This window comes from Maniola hyperantus, chromosome 23, assembly GCF_902806685.2.
Source record: "Maniola hyperantus chromosome 23, iAphHyp1.2, whole genome shotgun sequence".
Lineage (NCBI taxonomy): Eukaryota > Metazoa > Arthropoda > Insecta > Lepidoptera > Nymphalidae > Maniola > Maniola hyperantus.
In genome coordinates, this window is record NC_048558.1 from 7,822,180 (window position 1) to 7,838,590 (window position 16,411).

Below are 16,411 nucleotides of genomic sequence, written 5' to 3' on the forward strand. Positions count from 1 at the left end.
CGCGGTGGTTTGCTTCGGTGTTCCCGTGACTCAGTCACCAGGCGACGCGCAGGAGGGCCGCTAGGTTTTATTGGGTATTCCGGTCGTCTCTCGGCCGGCGAGTCCCACATACCTTCACTCCAGTTGGTTGGCTGGCTGGTTAGCTGGCTGGCTTCCAGGAGGTGGGGATGCGAAAACACATTTCCCAGCGTTAAAAAAAGGGGGTCCAGAGTGCGGAACCTCGTCACAAATGCCGTCTCAAGAAATACTGCCTTTTGAATCCCCTTTTGAATTTTGCCCTTGATCCAAAAGTAATGTTCTAAAGTACTAGCATTCATTGAAAGAGCGCAACGCGCTGTACTTAAAGTAATGACTTTCAAAAAATATACTTACCCAACACACCTGTTGTATTCTGAACTAGAGGTGCTTACAGTACGTAAATTATTTATCAAACATGCGATTATTACACAACACAAAATTATTTATGATTAGGAGGTGGATCGCCCAATAAACTCAATCTTCGTAAATACATAAAATATAATTTATTATTTTAACAGAAAGACAACTCATAAGTGACAGACTTACAAATATAGAACGCTATTTTATTTTTTCTTCACTTTAGATGTACCTAATGAGTTTACATACGAGTTCATATCACGTTCTAATAAAAATTCAACCAGTTTCTACAACAAAGCGATATAGTATACAAAATCCCTCAACTTAAAACAATCTTTGCTCAGAAATTCATAAATTATCTCGGTCCTAAACTATACAATGCAATATGCAGAAAGATAATGCTAAAAGATTTTACAAGTAATAAACTGAAAACGCAATTAATAAAATATCTCAATGCTCTAAATTATAACGAAACTGAGAATCTTCTGATTAAAATAATATGATTGAAACAAACTAGCTAATATAAACAACAAATAATACACATACACACACTCGCACCCACACAAACACACACACATACACACCTTAACACACGCACACACACACTCGCATACATGCACGCCACTATCACTTGTAATAGACACCGGTATAACATGTCCAACCTTAGCGCACCAAATTGTAATAACATTTATTCAAGTTTTTAGAAATGGAGAAGGCAACCCACTGTAATACAGTGTTTACTGGTGCAGGGGTTGCCCATTCATACGTCTACTAGACCTAGGTCTACTTAATTATTACTTGTTTTTTATCTGTATTATAAGTATTTTTTTTGTGTTCCTTATATGTAATTTAATATGTAATAATATCCAATTTAAAATTTAATTTAATTCATGTTTTCTGTCGAGCAGAGGTTTAACGCCTCGGATTTCGTTTTCTATTTCTTGTAATGTCTTATCCTTTGTTTCGTTTAATACAAAATATAATATAGACAAAGCAAAAATCACGTGGAGTCCATAGATACCAAAAGTGCCTTCAATTCCCGTCTTCTCCATCATCAATGGTGTAAATTTCATAACAAGTGCATACAAAATAGTAAATACTATTCCCGTTGCAAAAGAACCTGTACCTTTGTGTTCTAATGGAAATATTTCGCCTATAATAGCAAAACAAATTGGTACAATTCCTACGTTAACAATGAAAACATTTAATAAAATAATACTAGGAGTTATCCAAAGTGCTGACTCTCCAATGGTATGGTAGGTTTTTAAAATCGCAACCAAACTAGTTAAGAACATTAAAATAACAGAAGTTATTCCAGCTGTGAAAAGCAAGGTGCGTCGTTTAAAACATCGGATTATATAGCACGATATCAACAATGCAATAATAGTTAATGTATCGGCTCCTATAGTACAAAATGCAGCAATAGACTTATCTCCCGTGATCTCAGTTAAAATTTGGACAACATAAGCTAACATATAGTATCTTCCACATGCGTCTACTAACAGAGTTAATACAGAAGCTATTATGAATGGTTTCATGAAATCTTTCTTCAACAATTTTTTAATTACAGTTTTCAAATTTTTCTTGTTTTTGGCCTGTTCTCTCCTTTCCATTTGGGTGGCTATTAAATCTTCTAACTCTATCTTCTGTTTCGGACTGTCTCCATGAAGCCAGGTGTGTGATTTGTCACACTCATCGTATCTTCCGTTGAAGGCCAAGAACGATGGGCTCTCACGCCACATTAACGTCACTAATATCGCGATGATGTGAGGAATTATTGCAAAAGCAGCAATTTGTCTCCAAGTCCAACATAAAGCCATGGAATGGCACATCAGTGAACCAATGGCGACTGAACATTTTTTTAATGTCATGAAGTATCCTCTTCGTTTTGGATGCGAATATTCTCCCAAGATAATAGACGTCACATACACTCCACATAATGCTAGTCCTTGAGTAACTTTCGCCACGAATAAAACAGGAACGCTTTGGGCCAATGCAAAGATAAGGAAACCAATACTGACTGAGAGATTTAATACGATATGAACAGTCTTCCGGCCCAGGGTTTGCATCAAAAATGGAACCATGAAAAATCCAAGCATGCCCGCTATACCATGGCTGGCAGCTGAAAAAAAGTTTATTTGTATTTTTGATTTAAACAGGGGTTTTCTTCTATTGCTCAAATCTATGCTAATATTATACACCCATTGGACTATTGTCGCACCTACTCCTAGCACAAGCTTTACGATTAATTAGAGGGGTAATATTAGTCAGCAATTAACTTGATAATGTTCTTTAAAAAACATACTAAATGCAAAAGTGTGCCCGTTTTTCAATATGTCTAATTTACCTTTTCACGGCCTACCCGTTTAACCAATTTTGACGAAAGGCACACAGAAGCTTTCATCCAAAGGCTACTTTTTATCCCGGAAAATCAAAGAGTTCTTACGGAATTTTTATAAAACTTAAATCCACAAAATCACGGGCATCACCTTGCTCACAAAAACAAATAACTATTGGTTGAATAATTCCCGTGTATTTCAAGACTTAAGAAATATTACTACTAGTTTATTACTGCATTTGATGTTAACTGATAATAATGAGCATGCATCAACAGTAAAGATTTTTTTAATTTTACAGACGTAGTCATATTTTCTAAAAAACCGGCCAAGTGCGAGTTGCACTCGCATACGAATGGTTCCGTCCGTATGTGATTTTTTTTATTTTATTTTTATGGCGGCCGTTTAGAAATTCTTATTACCTAAGTGTTTATTGCTATAGCGGCAATAGAAATGAACACACTCTGTGAAAATTTCAAGTCTCTAACTCATGAGATACAGCCCGCTGACAGACTGACAGACAGGCAGATAGACAGACGGACGGACAGCGTAATAGGGTCCCCCTGGCACCTTTCAGGTACGGACTACGGAAGCCTGGCAATAGAGTTTGCTTCTGTCTATAATACTCAACATCTATGGTACTCAACTAACCAATCCAAGAAGTCTGATCTGATGTTGCACGTATTCCAGTGCTGTTTGGAGACAGGATGGCGGGATGGAGGACTGCAGGAAATGACAGCATGAAGCCAGTGCCCACAGAATGCATGCAATCCGATATCAGCACGATACTCTGGAAACCATTTTTTTTTGTAGATATAAGTAGGTACCTACTTTTTAACCGACTTCAAAAAAGGAGGAGGTTCTCAATTCGTCGGAATCTTTTTTTTTTTTTTTTTTTATGTATGTTCCCCGATTACTCGAAGACGCCTGGACCGATTTTGAAAATTCTTTTTTTGTTTGAAAGGGTATACTTCAAAGGTCCCATTTAAATTTGGTGAAGATCTGATGAACATCTTCGAAGATAGATACTGGAACTCCTCAACAGATAAGAGTAAATTGCTCGCGATCAGTGTAATAGCTTAGTAAACAGTAGATTTTTAACCAGTCATAGCATAATTCCATGGGACCACTAAAAATTGTGAAATAAAATTTTTTTACAAAAAAAAAAAACCAACTTCGATACACAAACACTAAAAATTGAAAAATAATTTAATTCATTACCGAATATATTATGTATACAAGAGTTAATATAGTTCCATAATAATATTTTTTGGGGTCGGTGCCAATGAGGTGCCATTGTGGAGTCTCATAAAAATATGAAGTCTAGACGATTCGCGCAGCTAAAGCTAATTGACACCGGCACCAAAAAATATTATTATGGAACTATATTAACTCTTGTATACATAATTATATTCGGTAATGAATTAAATTATTTTTAAATTTTTAGTGTTTTTATGTACAACAGAACATTATTTTTTTTTTTTTTTTAGATAAAAATATTTTTTATTTGCAAATGAAAATACAAAAAAACAAAAATACCAAACTTATTCTAAAACATAAAAATTACAAATCGAAAATATCATCTAAACCACATTATTTAATACATTTATCAACTACGAAATAAGATTTATACAAAAATAGCCTCATTACTTGTTTTATTTTGTTGTTCTTTTACAAAAATAATTAAAAAAAAATGTTTTGTGCCTAGTTATTTCTAATTGTGTATCAATACGATAATAATGCTTTCTGTTCAAAATAATTGTGATAGCCTAGTGGGTAGGACGTCCGCCTTCTAATAGGAGGTCGGGGGTACGATCCCGGGCACGCACCTCTAACTTTTCGGAGTTATGTGCGTTTTATGTAATTAAATATAACTTGATTTAACGGTGAAGGAAAACATCGCGAGGAAACCTGCATGCCTGAGAGTTCTCCATAATGTTCTCAAAGATGTGTGAAGTCTACCAATCCGCACATGGACAGTGTGGTAGACTATGGCCAAACCCCTTCTCACTCGGAGATTATGGTTAATGGATTACGGTTAATCATGATGGGGTAATTTTAAAATTTATAATTTTAACAATTTTTGTAAGTAGGTATGTTTATGTTAGTTTGTACCTACTCGTAGTTTAATTAGTGTAATTGGCTTTATGGCCATTCTAATTAAATAATAAATAAATAATAATAATGATGATGATGATAGGTGACATAGATTAATTCTAAACCACATAGGTGCTTACCTGTCTCCAGAAATAAATATCACTAATCAACCCCATGTTCGTATTGTTATTGAAATTACTTTAAATGTGAATTTTTTGAAGTCACTTTGACTTACACTTGATAAACAAAAGACTACCTAATATGCACAACTCAATAAAACCGGGGAAAAAAGCCACAAAAAATATTTTCACATGTCGTTTATACGGTGAAATATCTCGCTGAATGGCTGAATGATAAAAAATTAGCATACGTATGTGTTACTGTATATCTATAGTTGTAATAAGGTAGGTACATCTACCTACATACGTATATTACTTAGTTTGGTTTAACAAGGAACATAAAATGTTTGCGTGTATTCGTTGCTTACTTACGCGAGAAAGAAACTCCAAGCATCACCTCTCTCCATCGAATGGAATAGAATAGATTTTTTTAATTCAGGTACAAGTTAGCCCTTGCCTGCAATCTCACCTGGTGGTAAGTGATGATGCAGTCTAAGGTGGAAGCGGGTTAACCTGGAATTTAACGACCATGTCTCGAATTTAGGAGACCTTATCACCACAATTGCGATAGTAATAATATGATGTAGGTTTCCCACAATCGATTCGTAGGTCACGCAATATATCTATTCGGTTTATAGTTACTAGATAGGTATTTGTAATGAATAGGTATCATTCACGATAGTTTTAAATTAAATGCTAAAATACTTTACATGCGAAGCCAGGCTGTATTGCTAGTGTATAATATTCGATTTAGGTAGGAACCTATACCTATGTTATTTCATTTTATATCGACTGTGTTACCAAAATACCTACCTAAGCAACCATTGAAACTTCCTTCGCAATGGTATCAGTACGTACACTTATTATAAATGCGAAAGTGTGTTTGCTTGTTGGTTTATTGGTTTGTTGGTTTGTGGGTTTGTTGGTTTGTCCTTCAATCACGTCGCAACGGTGCAACGGATTGACGTGATTTTTCGCATGGTTATAGATAAAGACCTGGAGAGTGACATAGGCTATTTTTTATCCCGGAAAATCAAACAGTTTCCACGGGATTTTTAAAACCTAACTCCACGCGGACGAAATCGCAGGCATCAGCTAGTAAATAAATAAAATACTGCCGTCGTTTTGCTAAAAACTGCTAACACCAAAATACACAAACACATTGACATACGCGGTTGCGAATGCGGATTATTAGAATTTAACATCCGCGGATGCGGATGTCTAAATTAATGCGAATGTTCCGCATTTGCGGGTGCGGATGCGACACCCCTGTTGGGTACCAATGCACACTTTTTGATTGGTCAATTAGCGAACGAAGAGATCAACAGCTAGCAAACGCGCTAGGCACGCGACACTCTGGCCCCACCAACTTTCTTTGCAGGTTGTTACTTGTTGCAAATATGAATCCGCATCCGTTAAAGCTCCGCATTAATTGATGCGGATGTGGATGTCGGAATTCATGCGAATGCTCCGCATTTTCGGATGTGAATATCTGTAACACCCCTGGTGTGTATTGCTTGCTTTTCGTGCTTCTTTTGTAGTTGGAGGGGTTACCTATATCGCATTCTGCACATTGTAGCATACAGATTTGTCTGTTGCGGCCTTTGTTTCTGCTCTATGGTTGCGGCCATCATAAGCTAAGCTGATTCCTAACTGGTTTTGATTATTGACCATTGAAAGTCAATGAAAATCTTTGTAAAGAGCCACCGCCGAGTTTCTTGCTGATTCTTCTCGTAAGGAAAGGCATTCCGAACCAGTTGACGATTCAAAAATACTTGTAAAAGTTTAATTGAATAAAAATATTTTTTTATTTTATTTTTATTTTAATGACCTCTATCTAGAGTTCATTGACTTTCCTATTTTCTTACTATGAACACATTTTCTTTGTTATTTTAGATTAAGGGCTTTGGTTTAATTATTTCATTATCTATGGGCTCTAATCTCGCTTTTAACTCTTATCCAATGTAATAAAATCATAATGTTTGTGTCTGACTCTGTATGGTTGTAACTCATAAAATAATATTAGCGACTTATAAATAGGTAGAGTGGGTAAGTACTGATTCTGAGTACAACTAAATTTTGAAAGAAATAAAGAAAAGACGTTTATTTTATTTTTATTTATTTTATTTGTATTTTATTGACCAAACTGTGCCACACATCACATCTTATAACTAAGAGCTGGTTATTCGGGCGCTTCTTCCAGCTGAGCATTAAGCCCAACGTGCTTCAAGCAAAAGAAGCGCCAAAACAAACTGTCATGTATGGCACAACCCGGAAAAGGGTCCCAGCTAGGGTTGCCAGGCGTCTGGATAAAGCCGGACATAGGTAGGCTTTTTGATTGCGTGTCCGGCCAAAATAAACGGTGTCCGGCTTGTCCGACTTTTGTTAGGCTTTTTACATTTCGCAAACGAGCGTGGCCGAGCGCAGGCGAGTCGACTGTCGTTCGCTCCCGCACGAGGCAGTGCCGCCTGACCAGAAGATTTATAACAATAATAAAAAAAAGCTATTAGGACATAGGCTAAGAATCCGCTAAGCAAGGATTTTGAAAGTTCAACCCCTGAGGGGGTGAAATAGGGGTTTGAAATTTATGTAATCCACGCGGATGAAGTCGCGAGCATAAGCTAGTTATTATTATTTATGTAGGGACTTTGTGCCCTTTAGACTTTTAGGGGAGGTTTTTTCGATATCATATTTCGACGTACGTCGCCATATTTGCCACTCCGCAAATGTTGAAACCTCTTTGGATCCTGTGGACAAAAAATATACAATTATATCATCATTACAGAGCTTACTACAGAGCGCGGGTCTCCTCTCAGAGTGAGAAGGGTTTTGGCCATAGTCTACCACGCTGGCCATGTGCGGATTGGCAGACTTCACACACCTTTGAAAACATTATGAAGAACTCTCAGGCATGCAGGTTTCCTCACGATGTTTTCCTTCACCGTTAAACCAAGTGATATTTAATTAATTAAAACGCACATAATTCCGAAAAGTTAGAGGTGCGTGCCCGGGATCGAACCTCCGACCTCCGATTAGAAGGCGGACAACAATTATATAGGTAGGTAAGAATACTTAAGTACCTATCAATCTTGAGGCGTTTTCTGATTATACCACGGAAATAAGTCAGTATAGCGCTCTCTCTGTTACGTAATCATATGCTGTACTGTGTACTTATATAATATTGAATTTCAATATAGAATTATTATTTACCGACTTAGTTTATTAAAGACATTTTCATTTTTAGGGTTCCGTACCTCAAAAGTAAAAACGGTACCCTTATAGGATCACTTTGTTGTCTGTCTGTCTGTCTGTCTGTCAAGAAACCTACAGGGTACTTCCCGTTGACCTAGAATCATGAAATTTGGCAGGTAGGTAGATCTTATAGCTACACACACACACACACACACACGCGTATTTTTAAGTTTCATATTCATATCATATCACTAAATTTAGTTTTGTATAAGTGTTTGTTTGTTAATGATGGAGGAGGGAGAGCGGGGACCCTGAGATACAGGTTTTGCAAACTTACTTCAGGGTCCCTGGCACAATTTTAAAAAGACCCTTTAAAACAAATAAATTATTTCATTTCATCATTTCATTTCATTTCATTACAGCTGACATTTGGGGAAAAATCTGAAAACCGTGAATTTAGGGTTAAATCATACAAAAAAAATTAAATTGTGATCATGAACTACTGATGTTTGTCTGGTGGGAGGCTTCGGCCGTGGCTAGTTACCACCCTAACGGCAAAGCCGTACCGCCAAGCAATTTAGCGTTCCGGTACGATGCCGTGTAGAAACCAAAGGGGCATGGGCTTATTAAAAACTGCCATACCCGTTCCAGGTTAGCCCGCTACCATCTTAGACTGCATCGTCACTTACCACCAGGTGAGATTCCAGTCAAGGGCTAACCTGTATCTGAATTAAAAAAAAAATGTTACTTTACGACAGTTATTAGACTGAATAATATTACATACTAGCCTATAGGCTAGATGTTAGTAGGAATAAAGCTGCCTCATAAGCATATAACGGTGCTTTATGGTAGGAAAAAAAATAAAAAAATGTAAGTTTACCTCATGTACCCATCCTCCCCCCACTGTTTGCCCCACCAGTTCAGTAGGATCCAATATTCCGGGGTGTACCCTACTAGTAACATTGCGTGGTTCAGTTTCCAGGGAACACAGAATGGGTCGTTGTAGACACCGCTCCTGAAAAAACAATTAAATATCGGATGAATTTTAGTACGATTTTTAGGGTTCCGTACCCGAAGGGTGCCAACGGGACCCTATTACTAAACCTCCACTGTCCGTCCGTCCGTCCGGTCTGTCTGTCAGCGGGCTGTATCCCATGAACCGTAACAGGTAGAGAGTTCAAATTTTCACAACAAAATAAAATTACTTCAAATATGATTTTTTTGCATTCTTTCGATTTAACTATGGGGTTTCCATTTTAATTACAGCGCCATCTATATGTGATTTGATAAATTGATTTTAATTTATGAAATCACATTTAGATGGCGCTGTTGTCATTATCTTGCAGTGTTGCACAAAAAAATGTTAAAATATCTTGTACATTGCGACCAGGCTATCTTGGCGCGTGAAGAAAATCGGAACTAACGTTGCCGTCAAGTGTCCCCTTTGTTCTTCCAAGAGAGAGAAAGAGTTCCTTTTCGCATTGTACGCTAGTACGGAACCCTTCGTGTGCGAGTCCGACTAGCACTTGGTCGGTTTTTTATACAATGCATAGCCTTACGCTCGTTATCAGACTGGACCATTTGTTTTGCGCGTACTATCCATTGTGGAAAATAAGACACATCGTGGTACCTGTAAAGTTGGAAGGTGAAAGGAGAAGCGTTGACAGCGACCGCCAATGGCCCAATAGTGGCCACCGCTCGCTCCATGGCCTCCTCGTCGCCCGCTGGCAACGTGGCCCAGCGTCGCGCTCTGGCTCTCACTGTGCGACTGTTGTAGTGGCAACGCCCTTTCTGTGACCAAAGATACAAGGTCACGCCAAAAACAAGGAAAAATAAGCTTATTATGTCATCATTGTCAGCCACTAGACGCTGCGCTGGACATAGATTAGAATAGATTAGAATAGAATAGGATGGGATGGGATGGGATGGAATGGGATGGGATGGAATGAATTGGAATGGAATGGAATAGAATAGAATAGAATAGAACGGAGTGGAGCGGAACATAACACAACAGAACAGTATAGATTAGAACAGCGCAGAACAAAACAGAGCAGAACAGAACGGAACGGAACAGAATAGAATATATTTATATTCAATAAACTTTTACCATTGTAACTGGTATTTTCATATTACCTTAATTAAAAAATTTAAAAAGGTGAGGATTAAAATTAAGTTATACATAGACTTTACTCAAGTAAAGCATAAAATCTTCTAGGCAAGCACACTCAAGCTTAGAACTCGTAATTGCTTTTTCTTAAGGCATGATTAACTGTGATAAAAAAAAAGAAGCCGGTTCTACCTTCCCAACATAAGGATAGTAGGTCTCCGTCGTCAGTCCAGCTCTGGCAGCATATCTGAGCGCAGCTTGAAGCGAACCTCCGTCGCAGCCCAAGTTACCATCTCTGAAGCTGCAGTCCACGATTTGTTGAGGACTGGAAAAATATTATCTATATGTAAATAATAATAATAATGAATATAATAAGCTGTAGGTCGATTTCGTGAAACCTGCATCAATTATTATTACAATCTCAATTGTTGTGATTGGCTGGATTTGTGCTATCCTTGATGCAACAATGCATTGTAGCTAATAGTGAGCAAGCTTCGACCAATCAGAGGTGATTCCTCATGCGCCATTTTAGCTCTATGGGTCAACTGTCATGTCAAAAGTACAAATCACCTTAAAAATAAGGGCTAAAATCGTACTTTTGACATGAAATTTAACATAAAAACTTAAAATGGAGCGTGAGTTTAATTTTACGCGTTATAAATGCATTTTCTTTCTTTCAACAGTATGCATTTGGATTGGATTGCATTTGGATGTTGACTACATCCAAATGCAATCCAATCCAAATGTGTGGACTAACTCTATGATGTGTGATTTAGAAAATAAAGGATTTTATTTTAAACTAAAATATTAATTATTTATTGTGGTCCAGTTATCATAGCTCCAATCTTTAGGTACCTTAGTTCCTTCCAGTTCTTATGCTTCTTGTACAGCTGCGCCTGCAACGCGTGCGCGACGGCGAACGCGTAGCACGCGCCGCAGTGCCACTGCTCCTCCCGCCTAGGAGTATAGCCTTTCGCACGCCAGTCTACCTGGAATATAATATAAGTTGCGAGCTAATTACCTGTATATCGATAATAGTGGTAAATTAAAACTACCTGACGATTCATAAGCACTTGTTAAAAAGTTTACTTGAATAAAACATATTCTATTCTGTTCTGTTCTGTTCTGTTCCGCTCCGTTCCGTTCCGTTCCGTTCCTTTCCGTTTCGTTCAGTTCCGTTCCGTTCCATTCCATTCCATTCCATTCCATTCCATTCCATTCCATTCCATTCCATTCCATTCCATTCCATTCCATTCCATCCCATCCCATCCCATCCCATCCCATCCCATTCCATTCCATTCCATCCCATCCCATCCCATCCCATCCCATCCCATCCCATCCCATCCCATCCCATCTCATCCCATCCCATCCCATCCCATCCCATCCCATTCCATTCTATTCTATTCTATTCTATTCCATTCCATTCTATTCTATTCTATTCTGTTCTATTCTATTCTATAGGAAATCGAAAATCCAAAATGTCGAAAAATACGACTGTAGTACGGAGCCCTCGTTGCGCGAGTCTGACTCGCTCTTGGCCGATTTTTTAAACATATTTAGTCACCTTTTTCGGTATCCTGCGATGCAAACTGTTGCGATATGTTGTCTTCTTATGATCCTCTGCCGGATCGAACAGTGGTATGGTTTTTATTAGCTTCAGCAACTGAGTGATGTAAGCTGTTATTGGCTGAAAAACACGTTTGTTATTAAGCATTTATTCATCACTAGATGGCCCTAGGAGAAACCTGAATGGCGCTTGCCTTCCATAGCTTTTAAAACCATATACATATAGTCCTCATACATTTGATTAATTTGTAGGAGCAATTAACGTTCTATTGGTATAGATGATTCATGATCAACTCGTCGCTCGGTTCACTACTGAGAACTGCTCTTAGAATGAGAAGGATTTAGTTATAATATACAACGCAGGCCAAGTGCGGATTGGCAGACTTTACACACCTTTGAGAACATTATGGAGAACTCTCAGACATGCAGGTTTCCTCACGATTTTAACCTTCACCGTTAAATAAAGTAATATTTGCGTAAAACGCACATAACTTTGAAAAGTTAGAGGTGCGTACTGCGTGCTCCGGATCAAACCCCGGACCCTACTATGAAGCCGACGGGACGTCTTACCAACTAAGCTATCAGTGTGCATTAAGCATTTGCTATGTAGGTACGAGCATACCCGCGACTTCGTCCGCGTGGATTTAGGTTTTTAAAATTCCTGTGGGAACTCTTTGATTTTCCGGGATAAAAAGTAGCCTATGTCACTTTCATTCACTTTAACTACCTATACCTACCCATGCAAAAGATCACGTCGAGCCGTTGCTACGTGACTGAAGGACAAACCATGTGAAGTGATTTTTAAGATGGGGTGAATGTACATAGGCGTATTTTAAAGCTAAAGATATGTAGGTAGGTAAGTTTTTTCCTTTCCACCATTAAGTAGATATTCTTTTTTAGGGTTCCGTACCTCAAAAGGAAAAACGGAACCCTTATAGGATCACTTTGTTGTATGTCTGTCTGTCTGTCAAGAAACCTACAGGGTACTTCCTGTTGACCTAGAATCATGAAATTTGGCAGGTAGGTCTTATAGCTGGCATTAGGGGAAAAATCTGAAAACCGTGAATTTGTGGTTATATCACAAGAAAAAAATTAAAATGTGTTCATGAACAAAATATTGTTATTTTAGACTTTTAAACTAAGATTGCTATACCAAGTGGGGTATCATATGAAATGGCTTTACCTGTACATTCTAAAACAGATTTTTATTTATTTTTAGACAATAGTTTTTGATTTATCGTGCAAAATGTCGATAAAATACGATTGTAGTACGGAACCCTCAGTGTGCGAGTCCGACTCGCACTTGGCCGGTTTTTGTAATATTCTACGTATTTAAAAAAAAAGTCACCCAGTCTCCAAAGTAATTGAGATGCAGCGAATACGTCTGCTCTCCTGTTAGATACAACTGATTATGCTTCGCCACTCGTTTCAGATTGTCCCTCCATATTGATAATGCAGATCTTTCATGATGATCAGTTACATAGTCCTTCTTGTATGCTGTCTAAAAGAAAAACATGTGATAATAGATCACTAGTACCCAGCGCAATTAGAAAGGCAATAATGCGAAGATGTCTTCGCATCCTTTGTAAGGAAACCGGTTTGGGGCAAATCGCATTGGTTGGATGCTAGTTTCTAAGTCTATAACGTACATAGGTAGGGAGAAACATTTTTTGTGTTTTATAATATACCTACTAGCTTATGCCCCCCCCCCCCCCCTTAGGGGTTGAATTTTCAAAAATCCTTTCTTAGCGGATGCCTACGTCATAATAGCTATCTGCATGCCAAATTTCAGCCCGATTCGTCGAATAGTTTCAGTAGTGCAGTGCATCGATAGATCAGTTAGTCAGTCAGTTAGTCACCTTTTCTTTTCATTTATTTGGATTTATTGAGATAAGTAGAGAAGAAACTGAAATGAACAAGAGAATGGTACAAACAAATATAATATATGTCTTATATATTTTGTTTATACCATATTTAACCATTTATTTCTTTTTTAAATGCTTGTTTTGTGTAAGCCTATTTTTATGAAATTCATTAGAATTTTATAGGGGAACATGAATCGCCTTTGTTTTCCGAAAAATCCTTCAAATTATAAAGACCATAACAGATTAAACAGATTATAAAGACCATAACAGACAGACAGACAGACAGACAGATTTAAAGAACATAAAGAAATTTCCTAAACGTAGGTAGTTAAAATAATACATACCTACTTACCTTATATTCCTCCCAGTGAGTCTCAGGCACTTCTTCATGTAACAACAATCCATTGAAAACATGTTGTTTCTTATATACTATATCACTTTCCCCAGCATGACAGTCACTCACGTTAACATACTTCAAATATTCTCCGAACCTCTCGGTCTTCTCCAAAAATCTTAATATGTTCTCCGCATAGTTGTTAATTTTCAGATATTCTCCATTTTCCGTGTTAACACACCGCCTTGTTCGGAACGACTTGTATTTATTTAAAATGTATTTAATTTTGTATGTTGTGCTATTAATGTTCAATTCTGAACTTATCACAGTTAATAAAGGAATAAATATAATTAATAGAAACATTGTAAATTAAATTATTCATTTAAAAAATACACAATAGTTTATAAATAAATTTATTGTTGAATTGTTAAAATAAATAAAAACATCAATATTATTCGAATGAAACGGTAAAATGTAAAACTACGTAATGTTTGCTAAATTGTTATAACGATTTTAGCAAAGAAATAATAAGTTAGCGAAATCAGAAGTCAGTTAAAAGTTAAACTTGTTCTAAATTCAACTCTATGTTGAATATTCTTTATTTTAAAGTTACTAATACATGTAGTAACACCACAAGTTTGTGTTTTCACGGAATTGTCCTTAACGATTAACGAACGGTTACGCACTCATATCCGATCCAAGTCCGTGAAAATACGTTACTTTTTGTTTTATATGGGATATATGACATATGTCGTGGATAATCGCTGGTGTTCTCACGGATAACGGATAGAACTCGGATGACGGAAGTGCAGTGCGTAATCGCCGTAAGTCCAGTTTAAAAAAAATTATAGAACTATTTATAAAATTCATTCATTGAACGTATATAAATCTGCAATATCTAACATAATAAACGCCAAAGCAAAATCAAACAGACATAGATAGATAGATACCTACTTATAGGTACCTATATTTTCTGTTCGTTTTGCATAAAACGTTCGCAAAAATAGTAATCAAAGTTTGTAATATAAGTAAGTATAAGCCGACCGAAATATCTGCGAACCTGACTTATAGTGACGTCATGCAACGCGCTCGCGTGAAGCGCGAGGGGAAGCGCATGCCAGCGAGGTTCGTAGATATTTCCGCTAGGTAGTATGTTCGATTTTTGTACCTACCTAACTACTTAAATAGATGGTGACCCTACATACATAGGCAATGCAAGCAAAAAATATTTTTGCTTAGTTTTGAATATGTAGAAAACTGATTAGTCATGTTCCAGATTTAAGTGATTTCGCATGTAAATACTAATATCGATTACTTTCATGCAACCGTTTAGTCAAATTACTGCAATTGGGTATTTTCCTACTTTTGAATTTGATAAATATTATTACTTTATTATAAACTAGGATAAAAATAATGACGTAGGTACGCTGAAAAGAATATTAAAATCCAACAAAGATTTACAAAGTTACAGGCATTTTAATTTTGGAGTGGGAGGGTCTTCTATCCCTTTCTCCCAAAACGAAAATTTGTATGAAGCCGCACGAAGCTACTATGGCATTAGTAAGGTGTGACGTCATAATTCTATATCGCTATCTCTGTCTAATCAGAAATATTTAAATGCGTATAACTTTTTTGTTATTTGATCGTAGTTTTTTTCAGTATACGTCATTATTTTTATCCTAGTTTATAATAAAGTATTAATAAAAAAATTGCAGTCAAATACCCAATTTAATGGATTAAAAGTATAATCATCATGATCAACCCATCGCCGGCTCACTACAGAGCACGGGTCTCCTCTCAGAATGAAAAGGGTTTTGGCCATAGTCTACCGCGCTGGCCATGTGCGGATTGGTAGACTTTACACACCTTTGAGAACATTATGGAGAACTCTCAGGCATGCAGGTTTCCTCACGATGTTTTCCTTCACCGTTAAAGCAAGTGATATTTAATTAAAACGCACATAACTCTGAAAAGTTAGAGGTGCGTGCCCGGGATCGAACCCTTGACCTCCGATTAGAAGGCGGACGTCCTAACCACTAGGCTATACAGCTAAAAAGCAGAAAAGTATAATAACCATTGCTAAATATTGCAAATCTTATTTAAATGCCGTATTTATAATATTACTAGCTGAAGCCCGCGACTTCGTCCGCGTGGATTTACATTTTTCAAAATCCCGCGGGAACTACTTTGATTTTCCGGGATAAAAAGTAGCCTATGTGTTATCCAGGGTATAATCTATCTCCATTCCAAAATTCATCCAAATCCGTTCAGCCGTTTTTGCGTGATTGAGTAACAAACATCGAAACATCCACACTTTCACATTTATAATATTAGTAGGATTAGTGACAATATTGAATGATATTTCTCTATTATTTATTTTACAAATATACTTTTCAAGTCAATTGGTTTGTAAACAAGGA

At 37.1% G+C, this 16,411-nt stretch overlaps 2 protein-coding genes across 5 annotated transcripts; both read right to left on the bottom strand.

Moving 5' to 3' along the window:
- Positions 1-498: 498 nt before the first annotated feature.
- Positions 499-5,138, bottom strand: LOC117993245 (facilitated trehalose transporter Tret1-like). Of its 4 annotated transcripts, XM_034980998.2 has the most exons (3): positions 4,949-5,138; positions 3,363-3,501; positions 499-2,497 (listed from the first exon to the last, which is right to left on the bottom strand). In XM_034980998.2, exons 1-3 carry the CDS (start codon positions 4,982-4,984, stop codon positions 1,254-1,256), a joined length of 1,419 nt encoding a protein of 472 aa, XP_034836889.1. In that variant the 5' UTR covers positions 4,985-5,138; the 3' UTR covers positions 499-1,253. The 4 variants fall into 4 exon arrangements, with proteins under 4 accessions (XP_034836889.1, XP_069362722.1, XP_069362721.1 ...); XM_069506621.1 differs by lacking the exons at positions 3,363-3,501; positions 4,949-5,138 and adding an exon at positions 2,865-2,954; XM_069506620.1 differs by lacking the exons at positions 3,363-3,501; positions 4,949-5,138 and adding an exon at positions 2,822-2,906.
- Positions 5,139-7,057: 1,919 nt separating this feature from the next.
- LOC117993330 (cathepsin L-like) lies at positions 7,058-16,368 on the bottom strand. Its single transcript, XM_034981124.2, has 8 exons — positions 14,010-16,368; positions 13,141-13,293; positions 11,791-11,913; positions 11,082-11,215; positions 10,419-10,551; positions 9,750-9,910; positions 9,000-9,134; positions 7,058-7,674 (listed from the first exon to the last, which is right to left on the bottom strand). Exons 1-8 carry the CDS (start codon positions 14,352-14,354, stop codon positions 7,614-7,616), a joined length of 1,245 nt encoding a protein of 414 aa, XP_034837015.1. The 5' UTR covers positions 14,355-16,368; the 3' UTR covers positions 7,058-7,613.
- Between the last annotated feature and the right edge of the window lie 43 nt (positions 16,369-16,411).